Below are 16,644 nucleotides of genomic sequence, written 5' to 3'. Positions count from 1 at the left end.
AGCACGCCTTTAATCCCAGCACTTGGGAGGCAGAGGTAGGCGGATTTCTGAGTTCGAGGCCAGCCTGGTCTACCGAGTGAATTCCAGGACAGCCAAAGGCTATACAGAGAAACCCTGTATCTAAAAACAAAAAAAAAAAAAAAAAAAAAAGAAAGAAAGAAAAGAAAGAAAGAAAGAAAGAAAGAAAGAAAGAAAGAAAGAAAACAATCTAGAGGTAGGAATGGTGGTGCACACCCTTAATCCCTGTACTTGGGAGGCAGAGGCAAGCAGATCTCTGTAAGTTCAAGTCCAGCCCGGTCTACACAGAGAGTTCTAGGACAGCTGGGGCTACATAGTGTTACCCTGTCTCAAAAAGGCAAAACCCAAACAAAACAAAAAGCAATATAGGGGCTGGAGAGATGGCTCAGTGGTTGAGAATACTTGCTAATCTTGCAAAGGACCAGCTTCCATTCCCAGCACCTACAAGGCAGCTCATAACCAGCTATAACTCCAGTTCAATGGGAGTCTGGTTCCCTCTGCTGGCTGGCCTAGGTATTACATATATGTGGTGCACTTAAAGGCAAAACACTCATAAAATAAATAAATATACAATAAAAAAAAATAAATAAAATGAAAGAGCAATCTGTTATATACCCTGAACATTTTAGGAGTTTCTTGCTCGATAGACCAAGAAAACAAGGTCCCACAGCTCAGTACTCCGGCCTTTGCTCCAAGTTGCATTTGCAAAAAAGGATAAGGTCACAAGACTCCCGAGGGAGAGCAGACATGTCTACCAGCGTTACAAAGCTACCCACTAGGAGGCTAGATGGTGGTGGTACACACTTTTAATCCCAGGGCTCCGGAGGCAGAGGCAGGCAGAGCTCAAGGCCAGCCTGGTCTACAGACTGAGTTCCAGGACAGCCAGGGCTACACAGAGAAACCCTGTTGAGGAGAGAAAACAAAACAAATAACAAAACCCCCTCCCCACTAACTGCACAGCATTCACAATGAGCCTCTGTGGAGTTCAACAGGCATGGGAGCGGGTCGCTAGCTACTGCTTTTCATTTGATTTGATTTTAGAGACAAGGCCTCATGTGCCCCAGGCTGGCCTAAACTCACTAAGTAACTGAGGATTGCATTGACTCTCTGACCCTCCTGCCTCTACCGTCCCAGTGCTGGGATCATAGGTGTGTGCCCACACCCTGGTTTTGTCTTTCTGGGGACCAGACCCAGCGCTTTGCATGTCTGAGGCAAGCACTCTGCCAACTGAGCCACATCGCCAGCTCATACTGCTTCGGTAAAGTAGACAGACGAAGGTGCATGGCCTTTATCTCTTCCTGGAAGCTCTTGTCTTAAGGCAGCATCCAGCAGGCAGGAGTGAGATAGATTATTGGTCTATAAGTAGAACAGGTTCTCAGATGCTGAGAAGTTTTTGATGATGTCAAGATTAGTGCAATAGAGAAAGCAGAACAGAAAGAGAAATGGAGCCTAGGAAGGATAAGGTCACAAGGAGCCTAGGAAGGGGGAAAGCAGGGGGAGCTGTTACTTTAGGTAGGACCATTAACAAAGACCCCTCTGGGCTCTCAGAGACTGAATCACCAACCAAAGAGCATATACAGGCTGGACCTTGCCGCCCCCCCCCACACACACACACACATTTGTAGCAGATGTGCAGCTTGGTCTTCATGGAGCAGGGTGGGGAGTGTTGCCTGCCTGTGGATCCTGTTCTCCTAACTGGGCCGCCTTGTCTGGCCTCAGTGGGGAGAGGATGTGCCTAGTCCTGCAGTGAATTGGTGGGCCAGGGTGGGTTGGTACCCAGGGGGGACCTCCCACTTCTTACAGGAGAAGGGGAGGAGAGAGGGGAGGGGCTTTTTGAGGGGTAGACTGGGAGGATGGGGGGGGGACTGTGATCAGGGTGTAAAGTAAATAAGCAAATTAATGGAAAGAAAGAAAGAAAGAAAGAAAGAAAGAAAGGAAGAAAGAAAGTAAGTAAGTTAATTAGTTTCCTCTGGGAACTACTTAAGAGGAAGGAGATTGCTAGGAGTTGGAAGGGCCAGAATACTTATATACATTTATAAAAATGTCACGATGAAACCCATTATTACATATAACTAATATATGCTAATGAAAAACATTTTTAAAACATGGGTCAGTGAGATAGCCTCATGGGTAAAGGTGCTTGCAGCCAGCCCTTGACAATCTGAGTTCAACATATGGGCCCTAGAGGGTGGAGAGAAAGAACCAACCTACCAACGGTTGTCCTCCAGTCTCCACTCACACACCATGGCACTCATGCCCATATATACACCAAGGGGAATAAACAATACACAAAATAAATAATTAAAAAAGAAAGCCCTCTACCTGGGCATGGGGGCCCCGGCTATAATCCCAGCATTTGAAAAGGCTGATTGTCCAGAGCTGGAGGCCAGCTGGGCCCTCAGAGTAAAACCCTGTCTCAAAAACAAAACAAAAACCACACGGAGGAGAAAGCTCTCGTGATAAGTTGGAATTGGAGCAGACGTACGAGGGAACGGATGGATGGCAAAAACAAGTTCTGGCTAATTGGGATATTTCATTCCAAGGGATCAGGAGGGAGCAGGGTCCTGACCAAGGACAGCCTAGTGGCTGTTGTGCTGGAGGTGCATTTGGAGGGTGGGGACAAAGGCAAGGTCAGGGAGCTTGTTAGGAGCCAGGACACATGGGGGACATGACGAGTATTTGCAGCACAAGAAGATAGGACTCACAGGCTGGTTTGACCAAAGAAGTCATGTGTCTCAAAAGGTCCTGATGCTCTAAGGAGAACGGCTGGCCGCTCTTCGAAGCTCAGTGAGAGCAGGGAGCTGGTGACAGATGACAGCAGCAGCCTAGCTAAGACTGAAGTAGTGAATTGTATCTTTAAAGTAGAACACACAAGCTTGCTAATCCACTAGATGTGACTCCTAAAGCAGACTCGAGAATGACCAAACTCCTGGACTTGGTGTAGCACAGCCATAATTCCAGCACTCAGGAGGCAGAGGCTAGCCTGGGCTACATAATGAATTAAGGCCATCTGGAATATACAGAGAGTTTTTTGGTTTTTTTTTTTTTTTTTCTTTTTAAAAAGTCATCTCAAGTTTTTATTCTGAACAACCTAGATGAAAGCTAGATGGAGCTAGCTTTCAGGCAGGAATACCATGAATGAGGTAGTTAACCTAAAGGCCTGTCCAGTTCTTTGTGTGTCTGGTGGCAGAGCAAAAATATCTCCTTAGAAAGGGGTTGGGGAGGAGCTGGAAAAATGACTTAGTAGGTAAGAGTACTGGCTGTGCAAGCATGAAGATCTGTGTTCAAATCCCCAGAACCCATAAAAAATGTGATGCTTGCACCTGTAATCCCAGGGTTGAGGAAACAGCAGACTTCCAGCTCAGTGAGTCTTTCTCTTAAAGGAATAAAGCAGAAGGCAATAAAGGAACAAGGCACCCAGTGTCTTCCTGGGTGTCTGAGCACACAAAGAACACATCGAAATAAGTAAGTTTTCACTTTAAAGAAGGAAAAGGAGGGAGGCAGCTGAGTACAGCAAGGATTTTCTGATGTAAGGGAATCTTGGCAATGGGGAATTCCAGTCACGCCAGGCAATAAACCTCAGGAGAGAGATTTACTAGCGAGAAACAGGATGCCTCTGACTGGAAACAAAGACAGCTGTGGGTTAAACAGAGCGGAAGGCTTTTAGATGGCTTTTGAAGTTGCACAGTGAATTTGGTGGGAAAGTATCACACCTTAGGAAACATTGTTTCCCCATTAAGGCTGAGTCACAGGGGTGGGTCAAGTCAGGGGCAGGATGCTCTTTCCCTAGCCCTTTTACCTTGTATTCTCTGAGTTCAAGGCTAGCCTGGTCTTCAGAGCAAGTTCCAGGACAGCCAGGGCTACACAGAGAAACTATGTTGAAAAATAAACAATAAAAACAGAAAACGAAGAAGAGCAGTCTTCTATTCCATACTGAACTGTCAGTGATCCATTGGGCGGAGCTATTGAAATTGCTATTGGAAATCTGTCTGGAGTTGGTGGATCTTGACTTTTATTCTACAGGCTTGGCTGACACAGAAGCAACATTCCTACCTGAAGAAGCAAAGGACACCCTTCTCTACTGTTAGTGGATCTAATCCTTGACAATTTTCTCTAATGGTTTTCAAGTAGTTTGTATAGAAACAAGAATTTTTCTTAAAGCCACACAGTAACCTCCTTGTCCTGCATAAAGCAGGTCTAGTGCCCTGTCGTATTGTAGAACTATTTCAGCTAATAAATTTACTTATTCATAGATGTAGTCTATCTGGTTTTAACAGATACCTTTCCTGGTATGACAATAGGCACTATAGGTAGCCATTTTTTGTCCCCTGTACCAGAGAATTTCCTTTTGACCTAATCCAGGCTTTAAAAAAAAAAGATTGATTTGTTTATTTTATGTATGTGAGTACACTGTAGCTGTCTTCAGACACACCAGAAGAGGGTGTCGTATCCCATTACAGATGGTTTTGAGCCACCTCTCTAGTCCCCCAATCCAGCCTTTTGTACAGGATAAGGGGTTATGTGCTTTCTTCTGTAACTACTTCTGGCTGAAATTCAGATGACATTGTTATGGCCCAGGAAGGTTGGAATTCTTGTCAAACTTGGAGGGAGTTTAGGCAGTGGGGCATTCATCAGAAGCATCTGGTTCACTGGCCCAGCAGGAGAAAGAGGCAGGGAGCAGTCACATTGGCTGGGCCGGTTTGCATCAGCTTTCAGTAAGTCTAAGGCTCCCTGTCTTTTGGAGCACTTTGTAGGATGTCAGCAAAATAGAAATCTTCTGAGACAAATACAGACTAATACAGACAAATACAGACAGAAGTTAAAGTTTAAGAACTTAAAGAAAAGTCATTATGAGAAGGCTAGGCTGACTCCATGATAGGTTTCAAATAGGCAGTTTAGGAGACTAGGCCTAAGAACTGGACAAGTCCAGGTAAACCCAGGCAGGTCCATTACTAGGAAAAACAAAAAACAAAAACAAAAAAACCAGACTTCAGGGAGCTAGTCAGAAACTTCTCTGCCCTCAGAGGCTGCCAGGTCACCTAGCCTAAGACAACAACAATGGGTCAGCAACAGTTTCCAGACTTCAGCTTCCAGCCCCCACCCCCAGGTAATGGAATATCCTCAGAGATGGAGTAAGATAAAGGTCATCCACCCCAGAATCCCCTAATGTGCTTTAAATCAGGCCTGTGAGCTCATTTGGGTGTTTCTCTATTCCGCTAATGAGAGACCCCAACAAGCTGGAGTTCTGCAGAATAAAACACTGCGTTTACATACTTTTGGGTCCGCAGTATCATTCTTGGGGGAATCATGGACCCTTACACACACATTTGTAACTTTCAGGCCCATAGTCCTGGAACTTAGGGAAGGAGAGGAGTCAAGACCAAGGGAGAGAGAAATCACACCCTCAGGAATAGACAGGTGGGAAACAGGCTGTACTTATCTGGAGAGACACCCAACCATTAAGAGCACTGGCTGCTCTTCCAGAGGACCCTGGTTGGATTCAGAGTATCAGCTCACAACAATCTGTAACTTGTTTCAAAGTTAACTGACGACCTCTTCCGGGGTTGTCATGCAGGCAAAACACCCATACCCATAAAAGAAAAAATTAAAAATTGAAAATCTTTAAAAATATAATAATTTTAAAAAATAGTAGGGGCTAGCTGGAGAGATGGCTCAGCAGTTAAGAGTTCATACTGCTCTGGTTTTGGACCATCTTTCATGTCAAGTGGTTCAGAACTGCCTGTAAATCCAGTTCCAGGGACTCCGGCTCCCTCTTCTGGATCCTGCAGCCATATCCACTCACATGAGCGCGCGTGCACACACACATATGCACGTAATTAAAAATAAATCTTGGGGGGGGGGGGAGAGGTGGGCCAGAGGTAACGGTTCCTTTAAGAGTGGCGGCTCAGAAAGCCACGCCCAGGCGTGCGTACCACGCCCCGCCCACTGAAGGTGGGACTTGCGGCGGTTTGAAAGATCCGTTCGCTGAGCTGCGTGGCTCGACTGCCGCTGAGATGTCGGTGCTGAGGCCGATGGAGAAGCTGCCGGACCTGAACAGAGCTACGGTCTTGGTAGGTGCGGGCGGCGCCCCTGGGCCGGCTTCCCGCAGCCTAGGCCGGAGCGCTTCGGCAGCCTCAGCGTTGCTCAGACAGCGCGCGGGCGCTTTGCTCTGGACCAATCGGAGCGGCGGTTCTCAATCTGAGGGACGCCTCCACCAATAGGCGCTCGGGGGCGTTCCAGTTCGAACTTGTCTTTCCCGCGTTTCCAGGAAGAGGCCGGGCGGTCCCTCCGTGGATGGCTCCTTCGGGGTGCTCTTCTCGGGAAGTGGCTCCCTCCGAGCCGCCTCTAGCTGAGTGTGGACCCCCAGGAGGTTCAAATTGCGGAGCCCTCCAGAGGAGCCACTCTGCTCGGGTCTCCACTTGCCTGGTTCTCTCCCTTCGCAGCTGGTGAGCACGGAGGATGCGCTTCTGCAGCAGCTGGCTGAGTCGATGCTCAAAGAGGACTGTGCGTCCGAGCTGAGGGTGTAAGTTGCTGAGGTTGGAGCCTGAACTCTGGGCTGGCTTAACGGAAGAGAGTCTGAGGGAGAGAGCCCAACTCCTAGCTGCGGTCAGTCCTCAGTGATCCTGCCCACGGTTGTTGAGCTGGCTCCTTTACAGGTCTCTGCAAACGTTCACAACTCATAACGTACGCCAAAAACACTCACGGGTTGGGTATTTTCAATGAGGCTCTGAGTTTGGACGTCAGCGTCTAAAAACAACTGGGGAAAGGTGTGTTTTGGTTTCTTTTCCTTTTCCTCTTGCTGTGATAAAAATACCCTGACAAAACCAACTTAAGGGAGAAAGGGCCCGTTTGGCCTGCTCGTTGCTGGAGAAGTCAATGCTGCAGGAATCTGAAGCACTTGGTCACTATATCCACAGTCAAGAGGAAGCACCGAACAAACACATGCATGCTAGTTTTTAGCTGGCTTTCTCCACGCTTAGGACAATTGAGAGTCCTCTCCTAGGGAGTGGTGTCACTTGTAGTGGGCCTGCCTTCCTACCTCAACCCTGTTAAGAAATTACAAACAAGGGGTTTTGTTCACTTTGTTATGGTTACTTTTAATTGTCACTTTGACACAATCTAGAGTCACCTTGGGGAGTCAGTTTACGGGGAGTAGAAAATAAACACCATTCCCAGACCAACCTAAGAGGACACACAGTAATCATGAGGCGGAGAGGCGGAAGCAGAAGGCTCCCGGCATTCTCTGTTACATACCCAGCCTGGTCTACATAAGACAAACCAAAACAATAAAAGAAGTCACCTGCCCCCCAAACCATGTCATCTTCTAAGGACAGAGATTTTGACTCTTGTTCACTGACGAATCCCCAAGGCTTTAAGCAGTAACTAGCAGCACAGAGTAGATGCTCTGTTAATAACTGTTGGGTTAATCTGGTTAATTCATGATCCAAGAAAAGCTGACGATGTCTCTGGCTGGTACAAATGTAAGGCATGGGTGTCTGAGGAAAGCTTAGTGAGCTAGTCCCGGGAAATGAAGTAGAGGATGGCAGAAACCCAAATTGCAGGAACAGTAATTACTGTGTATTTTTTTTCTAACCTCATTGAGCTTCTAGGTTTGAGAGTATGAACCACATTAACACCAGCCCAACCTCAACTCAGAAGTAGAAAAGGAGTTTTGAAATTTCATTTTCCCTTGAACAGTGTGCTTGTAATTCCAGATACCAAAGAAGCTGGAAGAGGGAGACGTGTGTTTTCTGTAATTTTTTGTAGGTATGGTGGCACAAGCCTGTAATCCCAGCACAGGAGGTAGAAGCAAAAGGATCAGGGAGGGGTTCAAAGGTTAACTTAAACTCAGAAAGGTAAAGGCCACGGGGCTACATAACCCTTTGGTATGAAGCAGATATGAGCTTGTGTCTAAACTATGTATCTTTGAAAAAGAATGACTTTTTTTTAAAAAATTAATGTTATACTTTTGGTATTCCTTGAATTATAATCTAAGAGGAGTTTTGTTTGTTTGATTGTTTTTCTTTTTTAAAGGCCTGGCATGGTGGTGCACACCTTTAATCCTAGTGCTTAGGAGGCAGAGGCAGGAGAATCTCTGTGAGTTCAGGGCTAACCTGGTCCACATAGCAAGTACTACATAGAGAGACTCTGTCTCAAAAAGGAGTGTTGAGGGGTGAGATGGCTCACAGGTTAAGAGCACCACTGCTTTTCCAGAGGTCCTGAGTTCAATTCCCAGCACCCACATGGTGGCTCATGGCCATCTTAAAGGGATCCGATGTCATCTTCTGACATGTAGGTACATATGCAGACAGAGCACGCCTACACGTAAAGAAATCATAATTTAAAAAAAAAAAGGAAAGAAAACGAAAGAGAATGCCACATACACAAAGAATGGGCAGCAGAATTGAAGAAAAGCCTTCAGGTGGGTGTTTGGCAACTAGATCAAGCCCAAATAAAGACAGCTGAGGGCACGCACACAGCTGGCTAATGAAAACAACTGGGTGGAATCCAGTCTGCCTCATACCAAAGGGATTCAGTCTTATTCCCTGGCCACCTCCATCCAGCACCCCGCTCCTGAGCCTGGTCTTCCTCCGAGCCAGCAGGGTTTGAGTCCTCTTAGCACCGAGGTCACTGACAGCCCCTTCTGGCAGTTCAGAGTGGTTTGGGCAGAACTGGCTCCATCCTGCTGGGCTCCTTCAGAGACAGCTTCTTTCCCTATGAAGGACAATGTGTCACCTTGTCCTTTGACTGTGAGCTGGGTCTGTGTGTCTAGTCCTGTAATGTCTTGTTTTTCAGCCACTTGGCCAACTCCCTCCCTTTGCCTTCCAATGTGAACCGGCCTCGAATTGACTTGATTGTGTTTGTGATTAACCTTCACAGCAAATACAGGTGAGAGCCAGCACAGGACTCTAGCCTGGGCGAGTGCTAGAACAGTAACCTTATGATGGGAAGGCAGGAGGCCGTGGGAGGCTGCCCAGGGCGGGGAGGGAGGGCTGCAGAGTTTGAAAGACAGATCATGACAGCATCACCCATTCGTCTAGTCAATGTTCGCCGAGATGTACTATATACACTTAGCAACAGAGAAGGAAACATCCTTGCCCTTGGGGTCCTCATAACCAATGTATGCCTGAGTACCACGTGCATCCCTAGTACCTGAGGGGGTCAAAGAAAGCATCCTACCTGCTACAACTGCAGTTACCGACAGCTGAGAGCTGCCATGTGGGTTCTGGGATACAAACTCATGTCCTCAGGAAGGGCAGTCAGTGCTCTTAACCTTTGACCCAGCCCAAATTCCTGTCCTTGGTTTATTTATTTCAGTTGTAGCACTAGTGATAGAACGAAGGCCCTTGGACTCTCCTGAGGTTTTTCACCCCGGGGATTAAATTTCAGCACATGACCTAGTAAATACACTAAACCATATCAAAACTACAACAGTCAGGAGTTGGATAGTATTTGACAAAAATACTACTATTTTTAAACACACCACTGTATTTGCACATAAAAGAAAAGTCCTCTAAGAATTACACCCCAAACTGGCAACAGTTTTTTCTGGAGAATTGACAGCAAAGGGTAGTGCTAAGAGGATTCTTTTTTTTTTTTTTTTTTTTTTAAATATGTGTGGGTATTTTGCCTGCATGTACGTCTGTGTACAGTATGTATGCAGGGCCCACTGAGGCCAGAAGTGGGCATTGGATCTCCTGGAACTGGAGTTAGAAACAGTTGTGAGCTGCCATTATGGGTGTTGGGGATTGAACCTAGGTCCCCTGGAAAAGCAGCAAGTGCTCGTAACCACTAAGCCATGTCTCCAGCCCCAAGAGAAGGATTCTTACTCTGTGTGTGTGTGTGTGTGTGTGTGTGTGTGTGTGTGTGTTCATATTTGCTGCTTGATTATTTTATAAGCATTCATGAACTTCTAAGTAAAGCTAAATTTTAAAACAGGGTGTATGGGGTTGGACAGGTGGTTCAGTGGCTGTGAAAGTTTGGTTCCCAGCCTTCTGTAAATCCAGCTCCAGGAGGTCCAATGCCTCTCTGACCTCCACAGACACCTGTATTTATGTACCAAAGTTCATGCAGGCTCCTGCCTATTTGTACTTTAAAATAATAATAATAATACCTTTTAAAAAATAAAAGCACAGAGAATCCCAGCATTTGAGGTATAGAAACTGGAAAAGTCAGATGTTCAAGGTCATCTTAAGGCTAGTCTGAGCTACATGAGATCTTGACACAAAGGATGCACACACCATAAATAAATGTCCAAAAAAAAAAAAAAATCACCCAGATTTTAGCTTGGTGTTCTGGTATGTGTGTCATAATTCCAGAGTGTCTTTCTGTCTTATGGTTGTTTTCTTGCCTGACTTTTCTGTCCCAGCCTCCAGAAAGTGGAGGAGTCTCTGAACCATGTGGACAGCCGCTTCTTCCTGGGGAAAGTATGCTTCCTTGTCACAGGGGGTAAGTATGACCTCTTCCTGCTACACCCCGTCTAGTTAGAGTGGTAGTACTTATAGACCCTTGCTGAGGCAGCCTGCAGAGAAGTTCTCCTTACCTGACTACTGACTTTTTTAAGATTTATTTTATTTATTTTTTTAATTTTATGTACATATTTTTTCCCCTGAGGATGTCAGAAGAGGGTATGGGACCCTCTAGAACTGTAAGTTGCAGGTGGTTCTGAGCCACCATGGGTGCTGGGAATTAAGCTCCAGTCCTCTGGAAGAACAGTAACTGCTATTAACTGCTGAGCCATGTCTCCAGCCCCATCTAAGAATGTACTTTTGAAGGTGGGCAGTGGTGGCACTCACCCTTAATCGCAGCCCTTGGGAGGCAGTGGCCTGTGGATCCCTGGCCGCTGTAGCCTGAATGAAGTGTGCCTGGCTTCTTTGCAGCCGGACAGGAGAGCCACTGCAGCATCCACCGGAACACAGTTCTAAACCTGGCCCACACCCACCGAAGCCCTCTCCTCTTTTGTGATTTACAGGTGAGAGCCCTGCTCATTGTTCAAGGGAAGGGAGGTGAACAGACAGTGAGCATGTCAGGACTGCTTCCTGAACGGTCCCCAACTCTCCAATTGAGAGGACACCTGATATGGAGGGAGGCATGCAATTGTGGTTTGAGGCTTAGCTCAAGTCTTGTGTGTGTATTTGGAAGTCCCTGTTAATATCCCACTCTCCTGCTGGAGGAAAAGTTCTTAGGAGATAAGGTGTCGTGTCTGTCTCATTAACCAGCGTATGCTGGTGTCCTCCCGGCAGTCAGAGTGCCTGGTGTCATCGTAACCTCCATGGACTGCAGACCTTGTCTGTAGTGTCATGTAGTGTCACAGGACAGGACGCATAGCAAGCAGTAGGGACATTTATTAGATGGGCAGTTATATGGCTGGGTGTATTGCTCCCATTCTGATTAGCTTCTGTAAGTGTGCCAGTGAGCGCTGGCTGGCCACAGAAGGCGGGTGTGTGTTTTCTGTTGTCTTTTTTTATTCACTTTACATCCCACTCACTACCTCTCCTCCCTCCCTGTCACCCCCTCTCCCATTCTCTCTCTATTTTTATTTTGTGTGTATGTTGTGTGCACACTATGTGGTGGATCATGGACTGGCACGTGCCCAGAAGCCAGAGAAAGATATTGGGTGTCCTTTAACTCCATCTGCCTAATTCCCTTGAGCAGGGTCTTCACTGACCATGGGGCTAGACTGATGGCTAGCTAGCACTCCTGCCTGTCTCTCCTGCTCCCTTCCCTCAGCAGCAGCAGGGTTACTGGCACGCACAGCATTTGACATGGGCGCTAGGATCTGGATACATACTTGTACAGCAAGCTCGCTTACCCACGGAGACAGCTCTGGAGCCCCAGAAGTACACACTGCATTGACGGTGTTGTTCTCCCGCAGGAGTTAATGTGTGCTCCCTGGGAGAATTATTGAAGGTTCTCTGGGCCTGAGTTGTCCTACCCACGGACCTGACTTGCTCAGTTGCTCCAAGGGATCTTTTTGTTATTTTCAAGGTTTGTTTTGAGCAATTACATCCTGGATCTGGCGGCATTTCTCAAAGACAAAGTGGCTCAGTGAGAACCAAGTCGGGACAGAGCCCCACACATCCTGTAGCCTAGTGTTTCCTTTTATGGGGTCTGTGGTCTGTACCAGTGATGGCAGAGTTCAGCTGATCTATAAACTTAGATGTGAAATAGAACTTTGCCCTCCCTGAAGCCAGTCTTAGCAACTTGGTGAGTTCTTTTGCCTACCCTTTATCCTTGTATCAGTAGATAGAAAGGATAGAGGGGAGAAGGGCAGATACAGATCTCTGAGTCCAGTTTCTTCTTTGAGCACAACTACTGACAAACCATAACCAACCCTTAACCACCGACACCACCCACCCTGCCCCTTGGGCCCCTAGCATTTATACACCCTCTGAAAAGTTCCCAGAATTCCAAACGTCACACCATTGCAGAAGCTATTTGTAGCTGGCAAAAACCACACCTCTGCTAGAGCACGGGGCAAATCACAGTCAGCTGCTGCGGACAGCCCAAAGCAGCCCCATATCTCACACCTGGGATTAAGACGAAAACATTCTTATATTTCTGTGATTTTTTTTTTTTAATAAAGAAACCAAAATTCCAGAATTATCACACACCTTGCCCACAGCACCATACTAACCCATGGCTGAAATTGAGCTGAGTAGACCCTTGACTAGACCCAAGCTCTGCTTTCAAAGGTGCCACCCAGTGCCCCCGCACACCTGCAGTGTCTCCCATGCCAGGCTTTCCCCATAACAAAGCTGAGAAGACACTCCAAGAAAAGACATGTTGCTCAGTCACACAGTTGTAAGTCAGGCCAGCCGGTTAGTGTGCAGCCGATTCCCCACTGTGGCCTGCTTCCCGTGAGTCACCAGGCACCCACTTCTCAGTAGTTTTGTTTTGTACTGAAGTCACCTTTGCTCCATAACTGAGGTACAGGTAGGTGGTAGCTATGGTGCCTGCTAACTTGTATGACAGGTGCTGTTGCAGTTTCACATATGGCCATGAGGTGGCAGGCCACACCAGCTTTTGAGTTTGCATGGGGCTGTAGGCCTGGAATAGAACAGAGATGTGGCTCCCCCACTAAATGTAATTTTTAAGAGAAAGAAAGTCCTGGACCAAGTGTGTAGAGGAGAGCTGTGTGTTTCCATCTGGCAGCAGGGCTGCCGCTCCCTGCCCAGAACGTTTTGGAGGCCCCTGTGTAAATTGCTAGCTCTTTTATAGGCAAGGAAACACTCTAGGACAGTGGTTCTCAACCTGTGTCTCCTGCCTGTCAGATATTTATATTATCATGTATAACAGTCGCAAAATTACAGTTATGAGGTAGCAGCAAAATAAATTTATGGTTGGGGTCACACAGCATGAGGAGCCTTATTAAAGGCTCACGGCGTTGGGTAGATTGAGAACACGGCTCTAAGAGCTGTGTGAATCACACAGTGGCGTTGTCTACCAGCAGGGCTTATGCTAGTGTCTGGTAACAAAAATAAAGCAAATGCTGGCCCAGTCTTGTCACAATCTAGTGAGGTGGTTGGCAGCCTGGCAGAGTATGTCTTCCCATATGACATGGCGAAGTCATGGCTGTGGTCAGAAGGGGAAGGACATGTCTGCGCAGGGCATGAGTGACAGGAGGCAGCTGTGGCACTCAGGCTAAAGCAGCAGGAGGTTGAGCGTCAGACCTTTGAGAAGGGTTATTCGAAATATCTTCACGTGCACCGTGTGCCTAGCACCGTGTAGGCATTAGAGACACGGCACAGAACAAAACAGTGAAGTCTACATAGGTACATCCTGGCTGTGCTCTCGTCAGGAACACAGACAGGCCACTTGTTTGTTTGCAAAGTAAAAAAGAGTCACTGGGATGGGCGCTAAGGCTGTGGGTTCGTGGGTAGAATGGATACCAAGGCAGGAGAGAGCTCGTGTCTCAGCAGCAGACATGGTGCTGGCAGAGAGTGCTGGTCACCAGCCCTAAGTGCAGAGGCCTAGAGCGAGCTGCTGTGTTGCAGGGCCTTCAGAGAGGCCTGGGCAGGAGGAGCTGGGTGCTGGGGGCCTGGAGCAGCGGGGAATGTCAGCAGTGATGGTCATGTCCTTGAGTCGGTAAAGACTCTGGCTTTTACTCAGGATAAAACTGGAGCTGCTCAAGTTTGGAGCCTAGGAGACATGTGGCTTTGCTCTGGACATGAGAGAGATGAAGAGAGAGAGGAGGGCAGAAATGAGGACAAGGCTTACAGATTTTTCTGGAAGGGCTCAGTGGCCTCGGTTTATTGGTGTCCAGGGGAGAGTGACATGGAATAGCCCATAGTCTTTGAAACATCCTGGACAGTCAGCAGAATGTGCTGGTGGCCAGATGTGAGGTGACAGGAAGACAAGTAAGGGACAACTGAGGCTTCCGACATGACAGCTGGTAGCATAGCGCTCCTGTAGAGATGGGGCAAGGTTGCAGGGACTCAGTGACAGACTGACAGTGCTCTGAAGCCGCTGGTGGAGCACTGTCCGCTGTTCCGCAAATGTCTGTGAGCATCTCTTACTTGCTCATAACTCACTGGTTCAGGGCTCGGACAGCTTCTTCACCCCCAGCTCCCGTGGGCCCTCCACCCCAATAAAGGAATTACTTGTAGTTGATACATCCTGTCCATCCACCCTTCTGTCCCTGTGGCTTCCTGCAGTGCTTGTCAGTGAATGGAACTAGCAGTGGTTGAGGTCCAACCCCTGCAGTGACTCCTCTGTGACCCTGTGCTTGACAGTGACCAGTCTTGCTTGTCAAGTCCCCCATTTCCCCTTGATTGGGGCTCAGTGTCTCTGGGTTTGAAGAGCGAGGAAGGAAGCTGCCCAGTAGCTTGACCATAAGGTACCCCTGCAGCTCCTCCTCCATCTCTACCTGAGTGTCTTCACTGAGCATGGCCGTCAGGCCAGCCCCCCCTCCTCCATCTCTACCTGAGTGTCTTCACTGAGCATGGCCGTCAGGCCAGCCCCCCCTCCTCCATCTCTACCTGAGTGTCTTCACTGAGCATGGCCATCAGGCCAGCCACCCCCTCCTCCATCTCTACCTGAGTGTCTTCACTGAGCATGGCCGTCAGGCCAGCCCCCCCTCCTCCATCTCTACCTGAGTGTCTTCACTGAGCATGGCCGTCAGGCCAGCCACCCCCTCCTCCATCTCTACCTGAGTGTCTTCACTGAGCATGGCCATCAGGCCAGCCCCCCCTCCTCCATCTCTACCTGAGTGTCTTCACTGAGCATGGCCATCAGGCCAGCCCCCCCTCACTGCCGTTCTTTGCTCTTCCCTGAAGGTGGAAAGCTTTCGAGCTGCCATGGCGCAGCGCCTGGTGCGCGTGCTGCAGATCTGCGCTGGCCACGTGCCGGGCGTCTCAGCGCTCAACCTGCTGTCCTTGCTGAGGAGCCCCGAGAACCCCCAGTCCAAGGAGCTGTGAGCACTGCTGCTCTCCACACGTTTGGTGCCAGCTCCATAAGCAGCCACCATTGGCGAAGACCAGTCAGGGCCTGACAGGCCCGGAGGCAGCCTGCTCACTGCAGGACTGAGCTGCACCAGGGAGTGGGGAGACGGCCCAGCAGTTGAGACCCCACCAGCCTCCTGTCCCTCACCTCACCCCACAGAGGCCCTGTCTCCACCTGTCTAACATCATATGTCTACCTAAGGTTTTGGAACAAAGAGCCATGGCTTAAAAAAAGAAAGAAAGAAAGAAAGAAAGAAAGAAAGAAAGAAAATGTGTCTCCCCACTTTGACTTTGCAGATGCAGAAACTGACTCAGTACAATTATGGGGGCAGAGTGCGGCTTCCAGGAGCCCAGGGAAATGTGGTGTGCTAGCCCTGCTACTCCTACAGCCTGGCTGCTGCTCCCTGACGCCAGGTTCCCCGGTGTGAGAAGATTGGATGAAATGGCAGGTGGCTTGCTGCCCGAGACCACTTTTCTCCCTACGCCTTGTAGATCACACGCAATGTCATGCCTCGCCCTGCAACAGCAAGGCAGTCAACAAGCTAACAATCACGCTTTAAAAAAAAAAAAAAAAAACAGACTGAGCTGTCGGGTTTCTCAGTGTAGCCCTGGCTGTCCTGGACCAGGCTGTCCTCGAACTCAGAGATCCACCTGCCTCTGCCTCCCAAGTGCTGGGATTAAAGGCGTGCGCCACCACACCCTGACAAAACCTTTCTGTCTTGAATGTAAGCCCCCTGCATCCCAGTAGGTTCCTGTGAGGCCACACCGGTCACCTGACACTTGCAGAGTGCTTCACGCTTCACAGGGTTGTACTCAACGCAGGGGTGGCCCCTGTCACCTTCCCGGTGGGCCTGCAGGGTTCATGAGATGACACTGAAGGTGAGCCCATGGGCACAGCCTGCATTGACCTTGGTTCTGTGTAGTCCAACAAAGGTGTGGCCTGGAGGACCTGGGATGGGAACACAAGGGTTTAAACCCGAAAAGCAGCAGTCCTGAGAGCTGGAAACCTTACCTCACCACAGACTGCCATGGTGCTCTGTCAGTACACAGGTCCAAAGCAGGGGACCAACCCAGAGTACCCTGACCAGACATTCAGTCAAGGGGGCCAGCACAGGTGGATCTAGGAGAAGGGAAAGGCTGCAAGCACATGAGAACATTTGCACTGTCCCAGAGAAGACGGGAC

At 48.5% G+C, this 16,644-nt stretch overlaps 1 protein-coding gene across 3 annotated transcripts; it reads left to right on the top strand.

Moving 5' to 3' along the window:
* Nucleotides 1-5,898: 5,898 nt before the first annotated feature.
* Cenpm (centromere protein M) lies at nt 5,899-16,077 on the top strand. 3 transcript variants are annotated; one of them, XM_034516832.2, is made up of 6 exons: nt 5,899-6,089; nt 6,462-6,541; nt 8,815-8,907; nt 10,388-10,467; nt 10,899-10,990; nt 15,297-16,077. In XM_034516832.2, the coding sequence occupies exons 1-6, from the start codon at nt 6,033-6,035 to the stop codon at nt 15,435-15,437; spliced, it is 543 nt and encodes a 180-aa protein (XP_034372723.1). In that variant the 5' UTR covers nt 5,899-6,032; the 3' UTR covers nt 15,438-16,077. The 3 variants fall into 3 exon arrangements, with proteins under 3 accessions (XP_034372723.1, XP_076767812.1, XP_034372724.1); XM_076911697.1 differs by having other exon boundaries at nt 5,933-6,089; nt 15,759-16,077; XM_034516833.2 differs by lacking the exon at nt 10,899-10,990 and having other exon boundaries at nt 5,933-6,089.
* Nucleotides 16,078-16,644: the final 567 nt, after the last annotated feature.

Source organism: Arvicanthis niloticus, chromosome 13 (genome assembly GCF_011762505.2).
Source record: "Arvicanthis niloticus isolate mArvNil1 chromosome 13, mArvNil1.pat.X, whole genome shotgun sequence".
Classification (NCBI taxonomy): Eukaryota; Metazoa; Chordata; class Mammalia; order Rodentia; family Muridae; genus Arvicanthis; species Arvicanthis niloticus.
Note: the sequence above shows the minus strand (reverse complement) of the source record. Positions and strands in the feature narration are given on the sequence as shown.